General features: G+C 38.2%; 2 protein-coding genes across 2 annotated transcripts in view; one reads left to right on the top strand and one right to left on the bottom strand.

The window, feature by feature from the left end:
* LOC120527522 (caspase-7-like) overlaps positions 1–25,414 on the bottom strand; it is a 58,420-nt gene that overhangs the window by 18,560 nt on the left and 14,446 nt on the right. The window lies entirely within an intron of this gene.
* Positions 2,049–9,874, top strand: LOC120527410. The gene is made up of 15 exons (XM_039750793.1): positions 2,049–2,547; positions 4,785–6,461; positions 6,541–6,680; positions 6,915–7,119; positions 7,217–7,321; positions 7,422–7,615; positions 7,697–7,838; positions 7,999–8,640; positions 8,794–8,877; positions 8,983–9,027; positions 9,111–9,196; positions 9,304–9,420; positions 9,506–9,553; positions 9,634–9,717; positions 9,812–9,874. Exons 2-15 carry the CDS (start codon positions 5,261–5,263, stop codon positions 9,872–9,874), a joined length of 3,156 nt encoding a protein of 1,051 aa, XP_039606727.1. The 5' UTR covers positions 2,049–2,547; positions 4,785–5,260.

The following is a 25,414-nucleotide window of genomic DNA, read 5'->3' as shown; positions in this document are numbered from 1 at the left end:
TTGTACAGCATTATCAAAATAATTAAATAAAATAATAGTAAAGAATACTGAAACATTTTATGACTTCCAGAAACATAATTTTAAAGGAAGAATAGTTTAATTTGTTCAGGAGCCCCATATATTAGAAATTGAAGCAAAACCAATATTGAAAACCAGCTAACCAAGAATAAAGCCATGGCTGTTAATGTTTAAAGGTTTCCTAATGAAACCAAGAAAGAACAAAACAGAGATGTGTAAAGAATTTGCAATTTAGAATGTTAGGAAAAAAGATTTTCAGGTCAGAGTTCATAAATACAGACAATGAAGAAGGACGACAAAAAGAACCAAAGAAATTAGAAATGTGTATACTGCCAGATTCAAGCCAGGCAAGTGTGTTTTTGTTTTGTTTTAAATTCTGTTTTTCTTCATTGTTTTGAATAGTGATATTGTTGTGTTCCCTGTTTTATATCACATACAGGAGCTTATTACTTCAGATATTTTCAGTTTCATATGGCTGGCAAGACAAAGCAAACCAGTGATTCTGATCATTTTTTCCAAATCTCAAAATGTGTCTTATTAACATTAAGGTCTATTTTCTACATTTTTGAATATGGGCATTATAACCATTTATTTACCATTTATTATGACTGATTGTTTTGGCTTTATAAAAATTTATTTGTTTTGGATTTGTCAAGTCATTTACTTTTTTAAGGGTACTGGCTTTTTGAGCACCCTGTATTATAGCATGTCTGAAGTCCATGGCAGATCAGAACAGGTGCAGAATTTTGTTTTGAAATAGTGTGACTACACTCATAGAAGTTATATAAAGGGGCTGAGTAGGTCAGTGATGTGTGGAAAAAGGAAGAAGAAAACTTGAGAGAAAGAAGAGAGTAGAATCATGAGTATTCAGTGCCGGTGAAAGGAGGTGAAGCAGTCAGGGATGCACTGCGTTGAGGTGAAGTGAATGGAGTTCCAGGGTTGGATCAACCCTGTGTGATACCTTGTGTAGTGGGACTGTGTGCACCAAACTATACAATTGGCGTACTTGTAGTTTGGCAGTGAACAGGACCAGTAGAAGAGAAGTAAGATAAAGAGACACAGGCAAAAATGTTGTGTTTTAAACAAAAATACTTTCTTGTCGTTCACCTCCTGATCAATCCCACCTCTGAAACCAAAAATCTGACACTCCATTTAGTGCAATTGTGGGCACCAAACTACACAAAGGACATCCTTGTAGTTTAAGGAGAAAAATAAAATGAAGAGACACAGACAAAAATGTTGGATTCTAAACAAAAATGGTGTGAGCAAAAAGAAAACAAGAACAATGTCATGTGGGCTTTGATATATAGTCCAACAGCAATGACACGTGAAAGTAATAAAAAAAATAAAAATGATGATTATTTACAGTAATTACAATGAAAATCCTGATACCCCAAAAAGAAAACAAACAAAACCAATGTAAATGTATTGTGACAGATGGCCCATATGGATGGACACCCTGGCTGGGATTGAAGAGAAATCCTTACCCAGCCAGGAGGCCATTATAATGGAAGGGGGGAGGAAGGCAGCTTACTCATGCTGGTTCCTTCCCCAAAACACACAAGATTGCAGCAAGCCCAGGCTGGGATTCCTGCATGGATATCTGCAGGGCATGTGCTGTAGTCCCAGGGGGCAGCCCTGTTGGGTTCCATGAGATCACCCAGGGGGAGCTACGGGGATTGGGTATCCCTATTCTGCGGGACTTCAGCCTTACCCAGAAGTGCTTCCTAGGCACAGTTCCATGTCACCGGAAGTTCTCCCAGGTGTGGAATTAAAGAAGCAGCTCTGCTTCAATCTGGAAGCCAGAAAGGGGAGGAGATGGATGAAGCTTAATGAGAAAGGAATGGAGGAGGAAGATAGAGATGATATGGAGTGCTAATTGTGGAGAATTGACTATTGTGCTGTGGGAAATGATTACAGCTGTAAGAGTTTCACACAATAAAAACCCTTTTGTTTGTGGCAAAATTGTGCTCAAGCCTGGGTGTTGGGAGTTTGGGGAGATGCAGTGCCCCTGGTGACCACAGTTAATACAAGAAGAGATTGTAGTTTTCCTAGATGAAAATGCTGGCAGAAAGCTATTGCACAATAGTACATTCCCAAAAATATGTAGAATCCACCTATCCAGAACTATACCCAGGAGGTGCCAATAATACAAAGTAAATATGCAAAGCCGCTTTACATAACTGAATCACAGAATGCTCTGTAATAAACTAATCCTCACAGTCACGTAGAAGCCAAGAAGCCAAAAAAGACAACCCTACAGGCAGAAAGTGCCTTTTATATTTGATGCAGTGGCCGAACGCCCTGTTGAATGTCATTCCGAGAAGCATCCACTTGCAGAGCCACAGCACCATACGTCACCGCAGTTTCAGACCCGCAGTTGTAGACCCGCAGTTTTAGACCCGGAAGTGACGTTACCATTTCTAGGCAAGGCGAAAACAACGCCTCCATTTATCGAACACAAGTCTTAGTTTTTAGCACGAGCGCAGCATTTTTGAGCACGAACAAAATATGACAGAAAACAGCACGGTATTATTGTTGTTGTTGTTATTATTATTATTATTATTATTACTACTGTTATTCTTAATATAATTATAAACCTGTACATTTTGCAAAACGTTTTTCAGAACAGTTTGAAAAGTTAACTTTACGTTTACATGTATGTAATCTTTGGCTGGCGAGCTAATTGTTAATGACTGCAACACTGGTTACGGTGGTTTGCCTCGTAAAAACTGGAGAAATCGACACTTAATGTTGCATTGTCAGCAAAATACGATAAAAATGCATTTTGCTCAAAGTTCAGTCTATGTTCTTGATGAATGGAAAATTCCCAATACTTTAAGACAATATTTAACCTAAATTAAGATCTTTTAAGTTTCGTTTTGTTGTTTGTAATATATTTTATAAATTGTATTCATCCATCCATTCATTTCCTAACGAATGTTAACGTAGTGTTTATTTAACTTTTAATTCTTTTCTTTTTTGGGGGTGGGCGCGACTTTTTAATGAAAATGAAACAAACATATTCCTATTCGGTTAAGAAGTGAACATTAAGTCTTCAAATGAGAAAGTAATCTAGGTATAAGCTTCAAAATTCTACACCACTTTATAATAAATTATGTTTTCTTATTTAGCCAGTGAAGTAGTGTCAAATGATGTTGCTTTTAAGAAAGCTGAGAAATTAAAATCCTTTGCCCAAATTGAATGTTCAGAATTTGGTGCATTAGTTAACAAGTCTAAATCTTCCTTCATTTTCTTACTACATTTGTGAAAGATCTTTTTCTTTCTCTTTGGTAAGCCACATTTAAGTATTATAAATTAGTTTTTAAATCTTGGATGTGTACCTACATTATTTATACTGGCTAATAACCTCTTCTTAATGTAAAAAAAGAAATCTTTTTAACTGTGATCTATCAAATTATAGACCAATTTTCTAATCTTTCTTGTATTTCTGAAATTTAGAGAAAGGTGTAGGTAAGTGGTTCTCTATATTTTTGCAAATAAAAGTAATCTCTTGTAACATTTTCACCCAGGTACTGCTTTAGTCAAAGTATTCAATGATTTGCACTCCACTGACGAAGGTTGCATTTTAGGCCCATAGTATTACATCTACAGTAAGTGCCACATTTGATACTATAGACCATGATATTCATCTGATCAACTACATGAACCATCTCAGTGTTCTAAAATAGAGGTTTACCTGTTAGAAAGTAGATTCCTTGAAATTTTCATTTGTTGAATTCTAAAAAAACAGAAGTGCTAGTCATTGGTTCAAAGCTGCTAAAATGTCAGTCTGAATGTAACATGTCTGTTGATGGCACCCCTATCACTCACAATGCACTAATTCTAAACTTGGATATATCTACAATGAAAATGTTGATCTTTCATTTGATACACATACTAAACATGTATCTAGAGTAGTCTTCATTTTACTTAAGAAATATTGCAAAACTTAGATTATGTTAGCATTCCATGATGCTGAATAACTTATCCGTGCTTTTATTACTTCTACATGGATCACTATAAGGCTTTGTGGCTGATAACAGACTTAATTTAGTTCAAAATACAGCGGCTGAAGAGCTTACAAGAGCCAGGAAATATGAACAGTATATATCACCCCTGTTTTGCTTTCTTTACATTTTCTTTCTGCAAATTTTGTATTTTGTATTGAATTATTAGGTACTGGTGATCACATGTATCACTTTGCATAGTTAAGGATCTCAATATTTGAGTTACTTTTAATTCCTTACAATCACTCTTACAGGAAGTGGAATATCTTGTTGTCTCTAGAATAAAAAAAAAAGCTGTAGCTGGAAATAAAACAGTAGTTTGTAAAGCACACTGTTTTAGGAACAACCCTGCCAAAGTGGTTTGAGATTCTGACAGTCTGTCAGCCTTCAAATCTAGGATAAAAATATATTTGCTTAGTCAGTCCAATAAGTAAAATTTACAATGAATCTGCATTCCTATTTGTCCTTTGTCTTTTCTTTTTAAACTTGCTATGTTATTTTTAATTTGTGTAAAACAAAACAGACCATTTTTTATTTTGTTCAATTATAATCTGGTACTGACACCAAGATTTTTGTCTCCAGGTTTATGGCCTGGAAATAGTTAAAGCTGCTTTGTGACAATACTAATTGTAAAATGCACAAAATAATTCAAATTTGATTGCTTGATTAAAACAGTTATTTAGTATTTTGAGTGATTACTGTAGATACAGAATTTAAACTTGCTAAAGCTATCCTGCTTTTTTGTCATTTTTATAGAAACACATAACTATTCAATTGAGAGAGTCAGTACCACTGCTGACTCAATGCAACAGATGTTGCACCTTGTTCCATTGTCCTTTTTGTAGTGGTAATGTTTTTAAGCCCTCCAAACTGGAAAAATTAAAAAAGCATTTGAAGAGTCATTTCAAGAAGGCAGTTCTCCATGAAGGTAAATTCATTTGAGAGTTTATTTTTAATGTATGTCCAGTACTGGTACATACTGTATACTTTTAACTCGGTATTCTACATTATAACAATTTATACTGTTACACATTTTAGGTTTTGCCATCCACAGATGTGGTTTAGACTGCAGACCATCACAGCATTATCACTGCCCCTACTGCCAGACTACAATATTTAGGAGAAGTGACTTTGAAAATCACTTGCTTGTTTGTAAATGTAAACAGAATGCTTTTTCGACCACCAAAGCACCATCTTCAACCCTGGAAACCCGACCAAGTGCCAGTGGCACAATGACTGTTCCTCCAGCCCTGGAAACTCCACCAAGTGCCAGTGGCACAATGATTGTACCACGAGCCCTGGAAACTCCAAGTGCCACTGCCTCAGTTACTGTTCCACCAGCCTTGGAGACTCCACCAACTGCCTGTGCCACAGTGACCGTTCCACCCACAACCATAGTTTACACAGGAAAGGTTCGTTTACGTGCAGTGGTCAGAATGAGGTGCCCAATATGCAATGTTCAAATTAATAAATGGAACTTGAAAAACCATATTGACCGCAAACACACAGAGCAAAAAACACAAGACGTCAATGCTAAATGCCATCTTACCAGTCAATGCATTGATGGGAAAAATGGCATTTTTGCTGTTATGAAGACATTTAAAGGGCATAGCATACCACTTCATGTACAGTGTAAAACATGGGGGGAAGTTCACACTGTCTTATGCGAATCCAATGAATGCCAGATCAATATGGAAGTAGCACAAAGGAGTGGTCTTGTATCCTATCACTGCAAACACATCAGGTCAGTTAGTTACTGTGCTTCCTTGGCCAAGACCGTTTTGCTGTCTGAGAAGGTATTGTCGGAGATGGAGAGCGCAAAGTGGTTTAGTGAAGAAAAGAAGAAGGCCTGCCTTGCTCGACAGCAGCTTGCGAACACCAACAGGGTTCCACTGTCCGTTATCACGACAATTGGAATACCACAAACAAAAAAATGCATTTCAGTCTATGAACCATCTATGTCGTATTACAGCCGCTTGGGACGTGTCATTGTTGTTTATGATGCAAAGTTAAACACCTGGCACTGTCCATGTGCCAGATTAAGGCGATCTTGCATTCACAAATATATTGCCAAATGGCACTTGTTTGAGACCCACCGTGAACTTTTCAGGACCGTTATTAGTACAGAGGAAGCACTGCAAGCAAATGAGCAACTCTCTTCTTTTGAAGAAAGGAATGTGAAAGATGACCATTCTGTTTATCCTCCAAAAGGTGTGGGGCTTGAGAGTATAGTGACTTATATTTTGAGGAACAAGAAGATACCTGCTGCCCTGCCAAAGGATTTGTGTGTACCAACAGCTTACAGGCACTATCCAAAGAACCTTTTTCCGGAAGAAACAATGTGCCAGAGATGCCCCAGCATTGTCCCACTTAGTGACCCTATGCTGATTACACGAAAGGCAAAAATACTGACCAACTGGTGCATTATTGAAGGCAAGTATCAAGTCCTAATCCTTTTATCATTTTGCAAAAATTGTGTCTATGCTATTTTTTATTTTTTTTTATCTTTTAGATATTTCCACTTACTGCAAGCAGTGCCCACAGTGTGGAATGTTCTACCGCTACCAAGAGTGGAAAGACCACCTCCACAATTTCAACGATTACATTATTCTTGACTTGGCATTATGCCTGACCTTGAGAAACCTTCTCCAGGTAACCTTGTCTTTTTGTAGTTCTGAATCTTATTAAGTAACCAAAACCTGGGTACCAGTTTTATAGTTGCTTTGATTATTTAGCTGATTTTCACTTTAAAACATAAGTGACATGTTTTGCCATGTGTAACCCTTAATTCATGATATTGTTGCAACATGTAATGAAAGATACATACAGTATGAAGTGTGTAAATCAATTATAGAGCGAGGGGTCATTTTCAGTTTCCTGTTTTAGGTCCATACTGCAGTGAGCAGAGCTGTTGAATATTTACAGCTCACAGCAGGTGTGCAGTTTCCACCATCGGACACAGTGTTGCATGCCTATTTACATTTTGAGGCCCTTACGGATCATGAGTATAAGTATTCGTGTGTCACCTGTGGTGATCATCCCCCAGTGGTGGTAATGGATTTGCACAAAAAAGGTGTTTTCAAGATATCAGGTATTACTGTTTCAATGTTAATTCACAGCACAATCACTTTACCACACCTAAGCCATTATTGACTTGTCAAAATAAAACATAAATCCTTTATTTTTAGTAAATGATATAAAAAAACCACCAGAGAATTTCAGAGGAGAGGTTGATTTGGAAACTTTTTGGGATGCATTGTCCAAGGAGATGATTTGTCGTGGATTTGTTGTCAGTAAGTATGTTGTCTTGGCCATTTCATTACAAATACTAGACTGCACATGGCACCTGTTTGCTCTCCTACCTGTTGATTATCTGTAATACTTTTGATTTAGGTGGAAGATGTAATCCCTTTGCAGTACCACCAATTTTTAACATTTGGGCTCCTTGGATTGGTAGGAGAACTCGGCGCTCGAATGTTGTGGTGAATACTGAATTTGAAAAGATTCATTCTCCAAAGTCTTTGTCAGAGGCTGCTGAAATTTCGGTTTCAGAAGACAGGCTTATAGATGAACTTTTCAAGCAGAAGGTTTTTTTTTTTTTGAGTACTGAAAAAAAAAATCAATTTTTTAATCTCCCAGGTTACACACTAATAAACTGTATTTGATAGGTTGAAGTGATAAGAAAATTGTGTAAAGAGTGTGGATTGGATTCCAGTGGATCACGTAGTGACCTGCTACTTAGACTATCGAATGAAATTAAGTCTAGGCAAATGTATGATAAAATATTTCAAAAAATTTGGGCAGTCTCTGGTAAGTATTACACCAAGTGTAGTCTTTTATTTATTTCTTGCATTGAACAGAATAAATTAACTTTGAAATAACTTTGGCTAAGTTAATGTGTACTGTAGTATATTTTATTATTGAGTATTATTTTGAAAATGTAACAATCTAAATGACTTCTTTCTGTTAGGTGGATGGGCAGTAATCATGTGTCCATGTGGGATTGTTTACAGCCTTAAATGTAATCTGCGAGCTGAGAGCCCTCGTGACTTTGCTGATTTGTTGCTGTCATGGAAACACATGCCGAATGTGGTAATTTATGACTTTGCCAGGGGTCTTGCCACACATACTAATCTCAGGGTACCAGAAAAGCTGCCCTTCTCTCCATTTGAAGGACGTTTAGCTGAACCTACTGAAAGCAGCCGAGCAATGGCCGCATGCGGAAAGCTGAAAGTGTCCCTACCTTGGCTGAACACTAAAAAGATAATGGCAGATCCAGATGGTCATCCCACAACGGGTTCTTCTGATCATTATGCACTGTATGATAGATTTCATGAGAGCAATACCAAAGACCGTAGGGATATCCTGAGGAAACTCACCTTGGTACCGCAGCTAGCTGGGAGGGTGAATAGTCAGGTTGCTGAACAACTGTTTGCTAAGATGAGAAAAAACAACTACTTCTTGAATATGACAATGCCATCAACCCATCTCTTTCAAATGAGGAACATAATTCATCACTACAATCAAAACAGGAACAACAACATTTTAAACAGGCTAAAGAAGACTTTAGGGTCTGAAATGGTGATGAATGTTCATGGACTGGCCATGTTGGGTAATATTGTTTTTGACATCATTTTTTCAACATGTAAAACTACTGTGAAATTTTAATTTATTTTTATTTGTTTAAAAGACGGGATTTGAGTGCTCCTACTGTCTAGTTTACTTACATGTTCATTTTCACGTTGTGATATATGTATTGAAACAGGAAATCCAGATGTGCATCCAGAGGAAACAAATCCTGATATGGACAGGACCTCTTCCCTTGCTAACATTGCAACAGTTGCAAGAGGTGTGTTTTTGCTGCTTATTGCAAGATGTAAGTTTATGTCTTCTGATTCACACTCTAATATCTTTTTTATGTTTGTTTGCTTTTTGATTATTGAAACCAAATCAGAGGAGAACCCTGTTCTGATAAATGTTAAGACTGCCTCAACTAAAGGTAAGTGTTTCTACAAAATGTAATGTAACTTTAAAAAAGGTATTTTAAATTAAAATGAATTTTCCAATTGTCTGTCACAACAGAATACCCGATTGTGTATCGGATTCAAGACCTGTCTGCCAGTAGAACTTGCTGGGATTGTCAGCCAAGCAATGAACAAATAAAAATGGTATGTTCTACTACATAGATTATTAATTCAGTACTTTGTTGTTTAACTGTTTAATGCAGTTATACTTAATTTTTTTTGTTTAATTATATACTTCTGTTGTCTTTAAGCTTGATTGGATTTTAGGCAAGAATGACCCAGAAGAGAAAGTGGCTGAAGTTGGGAACATTACTCTCCAGCGAAAGGACTTCTGGACTTTGGGTCACAATGAAGAGCTAGAGGCAACAGTAAGTCTAAACTATAAACAAAGGTTATGGAAATGTTTTTATATGTATGTGTAACACCAGTATGTTACTTTTACAACTATTCTAGATTGCAAATAGCTGCCTGCAAGCAATCGCATTGGTGGCTGATATACAGGTGGGTTGTAGTTAACAAACAGTTACACACAAACACACCATATTGCTTTTGTTAACTCTGAATTGTGTGGAATTTTGTAGGGGAAAGATGTACTGGCAGTTGATGCATATGTTGTGGTTACGTGGCTACCACCACTTAATCAAGATCCTTTTTTATCATTTCCAGTAAGTTAACAAAAACATTCTGCATCAATTAACAATAAAGCATGAGCAAATAACTTGTCAAGATCATTAATTTCATGTTTTAAATGACTTCCAGAATAATATTGCGCTCAAGGATTATCTGCTTTTTCCTGAGCTCTGGCTTATTTTTCCTTATTGAGCTAAGCATTGTTACCTTCATCTTGAGGAGCTCCTGTCCCAGTTTGTGTAAAAGTAAAAGTTATTGCATATGGCGTTGTGGCCATGCAGCTTATGTCATGTCCAGGGTAAGCCTCATGCCTTAATTTCTCACAGGAGTTCCTCCATCTGACTTCCCCTTGTTAATGAAATGACATCCTCTGTGCTTCCCCTTGAGCAAGTTATTTGTAGCTTTGGACTGGCTTATCATTTTTATGCAGATGATGTTTAGATCTGTTTCAATGTTAAAAGTGACACTTCATCACAGCCTTCTCAGCTCACAATTTGCTTCAGTGAAATTAAATTAAAATTAAAACCTGAACAGAGCAAAACTCTTTAAAATTAAATTGCAACATAACTTATCTCCTGCAAAGCGGCACTAAAGTGCAACTTAAGAACTTAAGAAAACAAGCTCCTCTTCAGCCATTCTGGGTGATGGTCTCATCAGACCTTCTTTTACTGCAAAGAATCTCGGTGTCACTTTGATTCCTCCTTTTCTTATTTCAGCCATGTAAGCCACATTAAGAAACTACCACCTGTGTCACATTTCTTATGTTTGCTCATTCCCGTCCTTTTCTAATGGTGAAAATCTTGTCCCTGCTGTTATCACATCCAGCATTGATTATTGTAAGTCACTACTGGCAGGTGCCACTTCTAATCTTACTGTATATCACAGCTCCAGCTGATTCAAAACTCAACTGCAAGAGTCCTGACATGGACCACCGACAGCAAGCACATCCCAGCCATACTGAGAAAAGCACTATATAAATGTAATGAATTATTATTATTATTATTATTATTATTATTATTATTATTATTATTATTATTATTATTATCCTGCTGCACCTTCACTGGTCCCTGTGTCTTACAGGATTGAATATCAAATTCTGTTCTTGACCTGCCCACTGAGGTCCTCTCATTCTGTGCCCCCCACTAACCTGCACTCTGTGGGTGACAGCAGGGCCTTCAGCTGTATATAGCGCCCTGACTGTAGAATGACCTCCCAAAATTAATGACATCAGCTGACTCCATTCATTTGTTTTTAACTCATTCGTTTAGGAAGACATTAAACAGACCTGACATTCTGCCCTTTCAGTTTACCCCCTCTATCTGTCCAAGTACTGGTTTGCCTTATCACAAATTATGTTATTTGTTCAAAAATTTGTTGTAGTATTATATGTTGTATATTAGTCTGGATTATTGTTTTTATTCTATTTGAATGTTTTGTATATCCTGTATTTATCTTTATTTAGTGGAGATATTTGTAGCCAATGTTATATAGGTCTTGTTGTTCTTTCTGAATTTTGGGCATAGGAAGGGTGCTATATAAATACATTAGGGTTATTAATAATATTTTTTTGGTGGCTTATAATAATAAGTGATAAAAACTAGAGAAGTTCAATGTAAGGCAATTAATATATAGCATAATTCAGTGTATAACGTATTGCCGTTTTTCTTCACATACATGTTTAAAAATATTAGATTGGCTAAAATGTTTATTCTTTAAAAAATGTAATCACTTTTATTATTAACGTTTTACTAAAATCTAACGTGGTGCAAACATTGTAATTATACTGTATATTTCGTTTCCTGAATGTAAACGAAAAACTATTTTCAAATAACACAGATCTTAACGATTTTAATTTTGTCGACATGTTAAAGAGACCTGCCGAAACCTTCCAAAAGTTATCTTTCCGATTCTCCGTTCTCAAACTGCGGTGACGTCAGTTCTGACTTGGAGAAGACTTACTTGCCGAGACCTGCCGAAACCTTCCGAAAGTAATGTTACGGTCAGTCCTGAAACGTCACTTCCGGGTCTACAACTGCGGGTCTGAAACTGCGGTGACGTATGGTGCTGTGGCTCTGCAAGTGGATGATATTGGTCATTCCTCCCAGCCAGTCATGATTGACACAAGCACTAATCAAGTAATCAAATAATCAACATGCATGTGCTACATGTCCCCTCTGTGCAGTGCCTCTGTTAATTTCATTGCACTTTCACAGATGCCTGCAAGCACCCACAGTCATCATGTGCAAGTTTGAGCTCCCCACTTGTTTTTAAATTAGGATCCACAATATTTCTAAACTATAAACTAAGAGCTCCACTTCATCTCTCTGCAATGAAGGACTTAGCTATGAACTGCTAACATTTGGCGTGGACACTGAGTAAGGCTGCATGTTGCCAGCACGTCGCTGCACAGGCCCGCCGAAGCAGTACTAAAACTCGAGCAGATGTGTCACCTCATATACACAAGTTCAAAGAAAAAAAAAGTGCAATTTTTCCTTTCTTATTAATCTTTTGACCCCCTTAAAATGCATTAGTTTTCTTTTCTATTTGGTAACCCAACTAGAGATATTACCACACCCTGTAGTGCAAAAGGTGGAGTGGCAATTGTGGACCCCAAGTGTCCTTCAGAGATCCTAGTGGGTACTCACTGACGTAGCTGGGACTGGACCCAGAATGAGGACCAGGTATGTTTGAGTCTCTTCCTGCTGAACAGACCTGTACAGCAAGCAGGGAAGATACACAGAGAGAGAGGGAGATAGAAATGCTCATGGTCTGTTTTTTTATTCTTGGTTTTAACTGTTTATTGAACGTGTTTACTGGTTTTATCCCTCTATCCCTTTTTATCCCACTATGCACTGTTTATTGAAGACTTTGAATGCACTGCACTCTTTGGATACTGACTGTTGCCATGAATAAAATACACTTTTTCATTTTGAACTTTGTACCTTTAAACCTGTTATTGTGTCCTTCCTTGCCCTAGTTTATCCTCGGTTTATGACTATTGATGTCCTAGAGATGGAAGAGGCTCATGGCTGTGAGCACCCAGGGCATCACACACTCTTGGATAGACACACATTCTTGGGTTATCAGGTGATGTCTCTCAGAAGTCACACTTTGGCCCAGTGGCTTAAAAGCCAGGAACACAGAGTCCTCCTGTTCCAAATTTGTGGATACAATCTCTAGTGCTTAATGTGTTTATTTTTTTACAGAGTTACGGCAAATAATTAATGACTATTACCGATTATGACTTAAGTTTTCAAATTGCGTTGGATGAAAGTTAGGTTTGAACTATTGATTTTGACTAGGCTCGTCCCTGACGGACTCTTTCTTCTCCTGACCCATCAACATGTGCCCATATGGCCTGTCAATTTCCACCTCTTGGCGGTACATTAACAGATGCTTGTTTTAAGGTCATCTTCAGTTAGGAGTTTTTATATACTGTTAGTGGTAGTCACAAGACTGAATTTCCTTTTGCAGTGTATCTGTTTTCTCAGTAATTCTAGCTCATTCAGCTGCTCCATACTTAGTAATAACAGGATTGGAATAGAAAGAAGTAAATCTAGTTGTAACATTTTAGGAAAAAGTGGGTACTACACATTTACAGAAAAGCAATATCTCTCTATTATAATAAAAAATCCTGGGACGAGACGTGATGTCCTGCGAGACGAGACATTGTGCCACGAGATTTAACCATGCCCAGGGCCGGAAATAAAAGACAAAGAGTAGATGACAAAGTAGAATGTTGTAAAGAATTCAAAAACATTGGCATGATACACATGCAGAGCAGGTTAGAAATTATGAAAGTACTAAAATTCAAAGTCTCAAAAAAATGATAGTAAAGATCGCATTAACGCAAAGAAAATGGAAATTATTACTCGGTGAAATAATGAAACAGCAATAAGAGATCAAATATATTGTTCAGATTTAAACTTTAAATTGGAGACTTGTAGATTGTCTAATCCGTGTTGCCATCAGGGAAAAGTAGTGTTTCTTCCCAATGAAGTGGTGTATCCACGAGAATTAAAAGATTTGTTGTTTGGCGAAAGTGAAATCCACATATGCGAGCGATAGAGACACAAAGTGGCTGGCACATAGCGCAGGCTGGGGAGGTTGGTGAGCGAAACGAGCAAGGGGCAAAGCCCCCTAGTTATCAACAAAATTAGGATCAAGAAAAACTGGGTCTGAATAGACATTTCTTTTTAAAAGTCAGTAAAACGACAAAATGAAGCAAATATCGTTCACAAGGTATTTCAGAAGAAGATATACATGAAATTCAATGCCCAGACCAGACTGAATACCAGAACCCATGAGAGGCTGTGAGACTACAGAAGAAAGCTGTAAGTGGAATACCTTCAAAGTCTTTCAATATCATAGAAAGTGACTCCAGCAAGGTGATATCTTCAGGTAAAGTACAAAAAAAGCCACAATGGCTGATTGATTGCAAAAGATGAAATTCTTTACTGTTTCTAGACAATCTCAAAGAATGTGCAAATTACGGTGCAACTGCTGTGAACTTTCAATGTAAAAATGCTGAAAAGTATGTAGGCAGAACAATGGCCATATATGGAACACAGAATAGTAAATGTGCAAGATGCATTTAAATAAAGAAAAACAAAACAGCTCAAAATGCCAGGATGCCAGGAAGTAGAAAAAGAATGTAATTTTAAAAACATGGAAAGCTAAGCAGCTTAGATGGAGGCCAAGCAACCCCATAAAAGCAAATCATATGGGACATTCGCTTCGTGTTAACTTGCTGGTTAACAAAATCATTTCATGTACGTAAGGCAAGTGCTTGTCCTATAAAACTTTAATTGTATTGATATTGAACATAATTTAAATATTGCTGATATTTAAAAATTTTTATTGTATCATATTTAGTGATACAATGAATTTTTTTACATTATTTTATATGTACACTAATTTTCTGTTTTTATCATTCCACAGTTTTGTCCACCTTCTCATGCTAGGACTTCCACAAGCATAGGGAAAATTACTGAAGAGAGGTTATGGAGGGCTGAATACCTCATGTCTTATGTTTGCTTTCCATTAAAAAAATATTTATCGATCTGTATGCACTGTGTTTTTGTATTTGCAGTTAAGCAAAGTTTAAGTTGTTTCTTTACCTCAGTAATGCAGAACGATGTTTGCTTTCTAGCACTAAAAATAAAAAGTGCGCAATAGTAAAATATTTAACGTTCCTTATTGGCATTTTCAGAGATGATATATTAAGTATAACACCTCAAATACCATTTTGGATCTTTTGATTAATTTTTGGAAGAGTGCTCATCTTTTAAATTTCTGCATCAAAAAAGATGATTATTTGTGTGGTGTCTCACGAATGCTGCTGCGCATACTGACAGCTATCTAAATAAAAGGGACCTTCATAATGTGCCTTGAAAGAGGAAAACATGAATAATATATTATCACTACTGCACACCCTACAAGACTGTAAGATTCACCTGGTGGATTCTAGAGCCCTAGAAACCAGCACTTCCGCCACTACAGAAAGTGCTGGTGGAAGGAATTCCAGGGTCACCCGGAGCACATCCGGGTGGAGATAAAAGGGGACTGCCTTCCTACAATCGAGGAGCCGGAGTCGGGAGGAAGCAGATGAAGCTCGGGAGAGAGGAGTAAAGGCAGCCCTAGAAGAACCAGTGAAAGCCCCAGAGGAAGAGGGTGTTTGTTGCAGGGGCACTGTGTGCTGTGCAGGACTTTATTTATTTGTAAATAAACTTGTGTGTTTTGGACTACTGGCGTCTGCCTGTCTGTGTCCAGGCTGGTTTATCACAAGTTATATAAGCAAGCAGTAAAAAGGAGACCCATCCCAAGAACTATAAACGCGCTCAATCAATTGCTCCTTGTAGAACTGTTTGTACTTACTGTAAACTTGCACTGCAGTTATAATATTACACAACCTGCGCCACTTTATAAAGCGCGTATTTACATATGATGATGATATCATTTTTAAGATAAAATGCAGCAAAATATGTTTATTATATTATACAGATAAAACTTTAACTTCATTTATATAATCTATATTCTTCACTGGGACTGGCGTGAAGGATAGAATAATTAAACATGTACTACGAAGATAGTTCAATGTTCCTTAAATGTTTTAAAGAATCGGCGCTCTAAGCTTACAGATGGCTTAACATCTATTACAGAGCTGATTGTGTGGCGATCGGTTACTTGGAGAAAGAAAAGCAAGGACTGCAGGGGCGGCCATGCCAATATATATTGAATATAAAACAGAAAGAGAAAATAACAACACAGCCAAAAAATGCAGCGGCAAATTTCGACAAAAGTTAAACGCGTGTGTCATGAGCACGAGGTGACTATGCAGTGTCCGCAATGGACGTGGCCATTAACTGTACATAAGATACCATACCGACATTGGTGGGCGAAGGGGCCACCGATTCTTTCTCTGCCTAGAGCCGCTCATGAGTACTGCTGCAATAAATAATTTCATCGAAGGTCGCACACAATCACTGCGCCGTGAAATCCATGTTTAGTAACGTGCTTTAACTCCTATCATCATGCAAATGATATCACGTATACATCTCAGTATTTTAGTTATTCAGAGAGCTGTAATATCACGAATGTAATGGATTCTGTATCCAGTCGGAGGAAGAGAGCTGGTTTAAGAAGCAAGTAGTGATTCACACACATAGGCACATAGAAAATCATATACAAAACAAAGCATTTAACGTGCTACTTTAGTTACGATGTGATTTGAGAAACTGGTTAATTAAACGATTTTAAGATGACGTTTATGATGTTCTACTTTAATGACAAAATAAACTACATGATTAAAGTGGAAATTTCAAGATTGAAGTTGACATTTCGTGCTTTTTTCCTACTGTGTGCCTATTTTTTTTTGTCTGTACCCTAATAAGCTTTCATATGACACTCAGACGGTGGGCTATGACTCGCCTTTTCATGGTGACTTTGATATCTGAGCTTTCAAGTTTCTACGCTAATACGCTATGTCACTCGATCAACTTCCTTTTGTTGATTATACCATGGTTTAAATCAACAAATAGTGTTTTTCCTTTGCCTCCACTTGGTATTCGCTGAAATTCTTATATTTTTCCCCGTGCTTTTCCCATTGTCTTTTCAAAGAAGGCTGAGCTTAAGGGCGATTTATATTGATTTGCATATTCAAAGAGGTGTAATTCTGGGAGGAGTTGGGACGTTACATAAAGCGCGTGCACGAGCATTACTTTTCACGCTGATCGGGATTTATGTAGCGGAAGAACGTGGAAGTTGGAGTACGCACAGATTCCTGCATCTGGATTTTTCTGTGCGTAAGCACATTTCGGCTTTTAAGCTTACGCCATGTTATAGTGCGAATTCTACGTACGGCGTTATACATGAGGCCCCAGGATGGTGCCTAAGGCCATGTTGATTATTTTATGCCTTGGGAAATGGACGTATGTAAACATAAAAATATCAAGGAGTTTGAGCAAAGACATCGTCATATTGACAGTCAGCCAATCAAATGTGTATAATAAGACATGTTCCAAAAACCCACATGTAATTTTAATATAAATATAGCTTGTGCAAAGGACCAAAAAGAGCGACAACAGAAAGGACATCAGGAAAGGTGACAGTGATGTCAGGAAGGGAGATGAAGGGACGTATGACTGTTTTCACCTGGTTGTCAGCAGAAGCATCTCATGAATAACATCTATTTGATAAGTCAAGAGCAGCCCTAGAACATTCCAATTCTTGACATTCTTTGTAAGCTTTTCTACAGACTATGTACATTAAAGAGCCACTTTATTAGGTACACCTGTTGAACTGCACATTAACACAAATATCTAATCAGCCAATCACATGGCACCAACTCAGTGCATTTAGGCATGTAGATATTGTGAAGACAACCTGCTGAAGTTCAAACTGAGCATCAGAAAGGAGATGAAAGATGATTTAAATAACTTTGAATGTGGCATGGTTGTTTGTTGTAGATGAGTTGGTCTAAGTATTTAAGAAACCGCTGATCCACTGGGATTTTCATGCTCAGCCATCTTTAGGGTTTACAGAGAATTGACCTAAAAAGTGAAAATATTCAGTGGACGACAGTTCTCTGAGCGAAAATGCTTTGTTGATGCCAGAGGTCAAAGGAGAATGGCCAGACTGGTTCAAGCTGATAGAAAGGCAATAGTAACTCAAATAACCACTCATTACAACCAAGGTATGCAGAAGTGTGTCTCTGAATGGAGGATCACAGGAATCATCAGGTAAAGGGGTTCTTTCATCAGATTGGCTGCCCAGCACTGAGTCAGCTGTGGAATGGCCAATAGGGGGAGGCAGCTTGATGGCCAAGGTCTCCATGACTCTGAACAAATCTAAATCATATTATGTGATATCATTTACTGTTGGATTCTGCTCTGTATTTATAATATTTCTATTGCACTATTATATTGTATTGGTGATTACTTGTGTTCTGCTCTGCGTATTGTGTTGTATTTACCCCCTTTTTTTAACACCCACTGCACACCCAACCTACCTGGAAAGGGGTCTCTCTTTGAACTGCCTTTCCCAAGGTTTCTTCCATTTTTCCCTACAAGGGTTTTTGGGAGTTTTTTCTTGTCTTCTTAGAGAGTCAAGGCTGGGGGACTGTCAAAAGGCAGGGCCTGTTAAAGCCCATTGAGGCACTTGTGTGATTTTGGGCTACACAAAAATAAATTGTGTTGTATTTTATTGTACAACATGTTTAACCTTGAAGCAGATGGGCTACAGAAGCAGGATACAACACTGGGTGCCACTCCTGTCAGCTAAGAACAGGTAACTGAGGCTACAAATCGCTCACCAAAATAGGAAAACAGAAGATTGGAAAAATGTTTCCTGGTCTGATGAGTCACAATTTCTGCTGCAACATTCACATGGTAGTATCAGAATTTGGCATCAACAACATTAAAGCATGGATCCATCCTGCCTTGAATTAACAGTTCACTGTATTGGTGATGTAATGGTGTGGGGGATATTTTCTTGGCACACTTTAGTACCAGTTGAGCGCAATGCCACAGCCATTGTCACTGACGATGTCCATCCCTTTATGCAGCGTTTCTCAACCTTTATGTATTTGTGACCCGAGTTCTCATAAGTTTTAATCGCACCTCCCCTAACGTTTTTTTGAATGGAGCCCACTAATACCAACTTGTTCTTTTTTAATTAATGATATGCCATAGATGCATATTTTATTATACTTACTTAACTTTTATTGACATTTATCTAATTCTATATTTATTTTTCTAGTATCAGAATGTAGTTTAAGTTAATTTGTTTTGGTTTCAATAGATGTATTTTTCATATTTTCGATTCTTGTTTTCTTTTTTTCACATCTTCGCGCCCCCCTTTTTGTTAATTCGTGCCCCCCTAGGGGGGCCCGCCCCACAGTTTGAGAACCACTGCCTTTATGACTGCAGAGTATCCATATTCTAATGGATACTTCCGCCAGGATAATGCACCATATCACAAAGCTCAAATAATGTCAGACTGGTTTCTTGAACATGACAATGAGTTCACTTTACTCAAATGACCTCCACAGTTAACAGATCTCAATCCAATAGAGCACCACTGGGATGTGATGGAATGGGAGATTCACATCATGGGTGTGCGGCTGACAAATCTACAGCAACTGGGTGATGCTGTCATGTCAATATGGACAAAAAATCCCAGAGGAATGTTTCCAGCACCTTGTTGAATCTGTGCCATGAAGAATTACGGCAGTTCTGAAGGCAAAAGGGGGTGCCAAAACGGTACTAGCAAGTTGTACCTAATAAAGTGGCCAGTGAATGAATATCCAGACTTAGTTACCTATATTTTCTATTTACACTTTCTTCTACTGGTATTATTATTCTTTAATAAATACCACATTGCTTTTAAATTTCTATAATTTGTATTTATATCTTGAGTGATTGAAGTAATAAAGTAAATATTAAGAGCACTTGGAGCAGTCGGAGGTTTGCCATACACTCTGATCTGTGGGGTTTATCAGACTGAGGGGGAAGCTCCATGTGGTAGAGTGAACAGTACATAAAGTGAAATGTCATTGGTTGATAAATGGCCTATAGCCAAGGATGCTGAATCTTTGTATATAGATATTCTATATCTAAAACGTCATACCTTGTTTGTGCCAATGATAAGTAAGTCTCTTGAAATGCTAGGGAGTGACAGGCTATGCATAGGTCGTTCATATGGCACTTAAGTGGTTAAAAGGCTAGGGAGTAACGGGCTGTGTATATGTTACTCATATGGTATCTTTGTGGTTAGGGTCTGAAGTAACGAACTTGAGTAAGTTGAGGGTAATACCATGATAATACAGACTGTATGCTATAATTGTTCTATTCAACCTGTACACCAAATATATTATGAGAAAGAATGAATTAGAAGACAATGAAGCTGGTTTAAAATAGCTGGAAGCACTCTCAGTAATCTTAGGCACTCAGTGGCCTCTGTTTTCGGTACACTTATCCATTGCCTGGTAAGACCATATTTTTTTATCTCCAGAACAGCTTAAATTTTCAAGGCATGTGTAAACAAGGCACTAGACACATTTTGGTCCATGCAGACTTCGTAAGTCATGCAGTTCCTGAACATTTTTAGTCACACATTCAAGTTACAAAAATCCAATTTCAATTCACAACAAAAATGATCTGTTGAATTGAGATCTGGATACTCTGTGAGCCATTATAGAAAACAAAAGTCACCGTTTGCAGAGTCACATGTTTATAAAGCCATACATTGTGACGTGGTGCCTTACCTTGTTGGAAGTGCCCACTTGATAAAGAGTAGACTGGACAAAAAGGAATGTTCGGCAGCAATGCTTAGGTATAAAGTTCTGTCAGTACTAAAAACCCTAAACTGTGTTGATAAAACATTTCCCACTCCATTAAACTACCACCAAGAGTCAATAATGTTAAATTTTGTTGGTTTTTTTTCAATTTATTTTTTATATTGAGACATCATTCTTTTTGTGTGATAGCTTTTCATAGCTGCTATCATTCTGTGAATCTGGTTTCATGTGAGCCACCATTTTGTTTGTGTGGTCATTATTATTTTGCTTGGATGCTAGACACATTGATATTTTTCTTGTCATTCTTAGTAAATAATAAAGATTGTAATGCATGAAAAGTTCAGGAGGGAAGCTGTTTCTGAGAGACTGGAACCACCATCCTTGCCTCCAGCAATCATACTACAGTTAAAGCTTGTGCTTTTTATCTAATCTAATAGTCATCATCTGGACACAGACTGCATGCTGTATATACAGTATCAGGTTGTAGGAGCTGGCAGTTTGCATTAATGAGCAAGTGCACCACTGCACATACATGTCTATAATATCTTTCAAACATTAAAAGGAAGATTTAAATATGTATATTGTGACAACTCTAGAGGGCGTAGCAGCCGATCAACCCGACAGACGCTGGAGGCACACTTATAAAAGCACACGTTTTTCATTTTTCTTCACCTTGTGGGAAACACCTTCCTCATTTCCCACACGCACAACACAGTTTCAAGCAGAACACACAATACACAATACTCAATCCTTTTTTCTTCTCTTTCTTATTCTCCTCATCAAGCTTCATCTCCTGCCTCCGGCTCACTGAGTAATGTCTGCTAGCCCTTGATATAAAGCACCCGGAAGTGCTTCAAGTGTTCTTTACCCTACTTCTGGCAGCACTTCCAGGTGTGGCGGAAGAACCATCCACATGGGTTCAGCCGCCCCTGGTGTTGTCCCCGGATCCCAAAAGGGCTGTATTAAGCTCCATCTCCCATGAAGCCCTGCAGGAGTCCAAGGCACCGCTGCCACCCAGGTGTGCTGTCATCTAGTGTTCCGGGGCAGGAATGTTCTGTCCACATTTATTCCCCCGGTTCTTCCAAGGAAGAGGTGTCAAGGGCTCTGGCCATTATACGGATGATGAAGGGAAAATAAAAGTAAATTTTGGAACAGTGTAGTAAAGATGAAAGCTGAAGGTTTTAAATGGCCTCGATCAACCAAAAAAGAAATATTGTAATGAAGAAATACAAACTGTACAATATTTAAGTTTTCTGGTATGAATGGCCCACAAAAAATGAAACAGCAGTCACAAATTATGAAAATGTTTCCTTTAGCCTGTCAAGTCTAGAGAGAATAATAAAGTCCAGAAATACTGGAACTATTAGCAGTAATAGCTGAGACATGAGCATAACAGAAGTTTAGAAGACAGCCATTAAGCTCAGAAAAGTTTGTCAGCCCTTATTTGTCTAGCTTTTGTAATATTATAATATATAGATATATTTTGACTTGAAGAGTATGGCCATCTACAACATGTTTTGGCAATTTATTCCACATCTATAGTTCTCCATGTGAAGAAATAAAACAAAATGTAATAAGTGCTCAACACCTTGCACTTCTTCTCAAAGCCCCAGGTAGCCTTGACAGTCTGTTTTTCTGTAGACTATAAAATGAAAGTAACAATGGGTGATTTGTCATTTATGTAAATTATCTGGCAGCAGATACATGTGATTTGATTTTTATAATATACGGCAATTCAAATGTCTCTTTGTTAATGTGATGGTAGATTCCATCTGCTTTTCTAATGCACTTGATGCAAAGACCTCTCGGCACTTCTGCTCCATCACCCCTGCATGTGAAAAAACTTGACTCAAGCCATTTGAAAATGCATTGCCAGCATAGCTGGCAGATTTTTCACCCAGTTGGGCTATTTTTAATTCTATTATGCATGAAAGAAGTCCCTTGGATATGACTTCAGTCTGGAATATTTTTCTTGAAATTGCGCAATAATTTTGTAAAGACAAAATTGTCTGTTTGCATTTCCACACTCCCTTAGTCTACAAAACCTTCTTCTTTTTTCTTTCTATGTTTCAACAATGATATGATACACAACCCTCTGCATTTAAAAGTTTAATAAACTTCAGTGTTACAGATTATTTTTTGTGTAGGACTGGATGTTTTTATCCCTTAATTGAGTATCTGAGACACTCTGCCTAGACTATGCAAAGGAATCACTCCTTCAACATATAGACTCTGTGGGATGGTCAAGTGAGTGGTGGCATCTTCTGGGTTTTCAAGTGGGCATCCTCTCTCCTTGATGTTTTGCTGATAGGCCCACAACACCTCCAGAGAGTTCAGCAGTAAATCCCAGGCTCACCTACTAGATACCTTACACTCATTTGAAGATCCAAGTGAAGTCCTTCCTTTTCACCCAGAGCCAATGACTGCCCTGGTCAGCAACTCTGAAGAGATATTTGACAGCTTGCTATTGGACCTTCCTTTACACCCCAGTTCCCAAAGTAGCTTTGATATTGATGTGGCTATGGCTGCTCTGCAGGTTACTGTGGCCGGTCGGACCTTTCCTTTCCAGCCACATTGTTGCACATCAACTACAAACTCAGTATACATCAGCTTCTTGCACTGGTAAGCCTCCTCCATTGCATCCTCCCAAGGCACTATAAGCCTGATGATGACTGACCATAGCACCCGGTCTGGTCTGTGGTTGGTTGTCGCGATTTCAGCTGGGAAGCAGAGCCTCTGGCCAAGGTCTGCCACAATCTTCAAACCACATGCCCCCTACACAGAGTCTGGTCTTGACATGATGAGTCTGGCTTGACTCTCATCTTCCTAGACCAATGTTATTGTCAGACAGTAGGATCAAGGGATTGCAAGGATGTTAGCACAACAACTTTCCAGCACTGCTGAAAGACACTGTAGCACCTGGTCATGCCACCAGATGTATCATCCTTGAATGAGGCTGTTCTTAGAGTTTGGCAGAGGGAACAAGTGGGGTCCTCTCTGTATCACTTACTGACATTTTTGGGAGATGACAAGATGTCATACATAGACTTGATAAAGCTCACTCTCAATGTCTCCATTTCCCACAGCTCTTTTCAGGAGATCTGCCTTTTCTCCAGTCCTTTCCATCTTATCCATTGCCCATGCCTGACCTGAGCCATGGTGTTTGCACACCTTGCTGTTAATTCCTGCTGATGTATCTCTTGAACCATGAGCCTGCATCTCTGTGACCAAGTAGCCTTGTTCCAAACTAGAGTACTGACGGCAAGGCCAAGACTCCTCCTCCCTTGCTGGACTTGGCCCCCAAATATTTCCTCCTAGTGTATTCAACCAATAACCTTGCAATCACAATTACTGCTTCCCAAATACTGATAAATTGGGCATTTCAGTAGGTATCAACCAATAATGGCTGATGGAACTGTTTAAAAAAGAAAATAATAAAAAAGAATTCCAAAAGGGGAATACAAAGGTGGGATGATTAAAGTACAGAAAGTATTTTTGTGTGCAACTTTACTACTGTTGAACCACATTTTGTAGGCATGTGGACAATACATAAAACATATTTTAAAAGAAAGAACAAAATGTATTGGAAGGAATGGCAGCATAATCCTGATCTGAAGCAATTCATCATTTTTGTTCTTTTTGACAATAGGAAGGTTAAAGGCTGTAAAATTGTTAATAATTAATCCTTTCAAATGTGAATGCAACATTTATAACAAAACATTAAACTATTTCAGCATATTTTTTAAAAGGGTGCTTCCTGTGTGAACAAACTGTTTTATTCTTCACCACAATTTTTGTAATTGTGCTGATTGGGTTTAGTGCTGTTGTACATTTGCCTTAAAAAAAATTAAAGCTCATTTACATGCTGAGAAGGGAAGAAGGTAAGAGACACAACATTTCGGTGACACACCTGTGGAAGGCTATGCAGTGAAAAAGTTGTGTCTTTTACCTTCCTTCCTATTTAACATTGAAAATAACCTTTAACTTTCTGTTATGTTGATTCAACTGAAAGAAACACAATGGAACATATGTAGCCAATTGGGCTCTCATCATAATTTTTTTTCCTAATAATTATATAATAAATCCATTTAAATGATTTAAATGTACCTTCTGGTAAACATCAGCCATTTTGGGAACTACTGAAATTTTACTACCCAGCCTCACCCATACATACAATTTAAGTTCCAATATTCCAATCGGAGGAATGACATTCATGGATTTTTGGAGCCTGGGGGTGTTGCAGGGTATTTATTAGGGTTGTACTTTGCTGGCTTGAAATGGACCAAACAGTTGTCACACACGTGCGCATGGGAGGCAGCTAAAGGGCTTGAGTGAAGGCAGTTCTGAGGCATGCTGGGATGTGGCAGAGTGCACTGACTCTTTTTCTCCCTTCCCTGTAGACCATTCCCGGGAGATTCCACCTTGATTTCTTGACGTCACTACCGGGACCGAGCCAATGGAAATAGACCTTACCAGCTCCGGCCCCTCTGATGTCACGTCCGGGCTTGATCCAATGATTGATGAACACGTGCCCGATCCTTATGACCTCACTTCCGGTCTTCCCCTTTAAAAGCCTGCCCTTTTTCCCTTTTCCCTCAGTCTTGTTCTGGACTCAGTTGTATGCACATCAGCGCTGATTATTTGATAAAAATGACTTTTGCAGCCGGGATACCATATTATACCGGTGGCTGCCCCAAACCTTTATCTGTTCATGTCTCGTTTTTGTGACACAGTATTGGGTGCCACTAGTCTGCAAAACCGACCGGAGAACTTGTGTATGACAAGGTATGAAGTACCGTGGAAAAGTGCGTGGCTTTACGACAAGTGTAGGTTTTATACATCGCGATTTGAACGTGGAAAAGTTCTTACGCAACATTTCTGTGCGTACGCACCGTTTATACATGAGGCCCCTGGTCTGGATTAAGCAGGTTAGA

This window comes from Polypterus senegalus, chromosome 4 (genome assembly GCF_016835505.1).
Source record: "Polypterus senegalus isolate Bchr_013 chromosome 4, ASM1683550v1, whole genome shotgun sequence".
Taxonomy (NCBI): Eukaryota; Metazoa; Chordata; class Cladistia; order Polypteriformes; family Polypteridae; genus Polypterus; species Polypterus senegalus.
The sequence above is the reverse complement of the archived record's forward strand: the minus strand, read 5'-3'. Positions and strand labels throughout refer to the sequence as shown.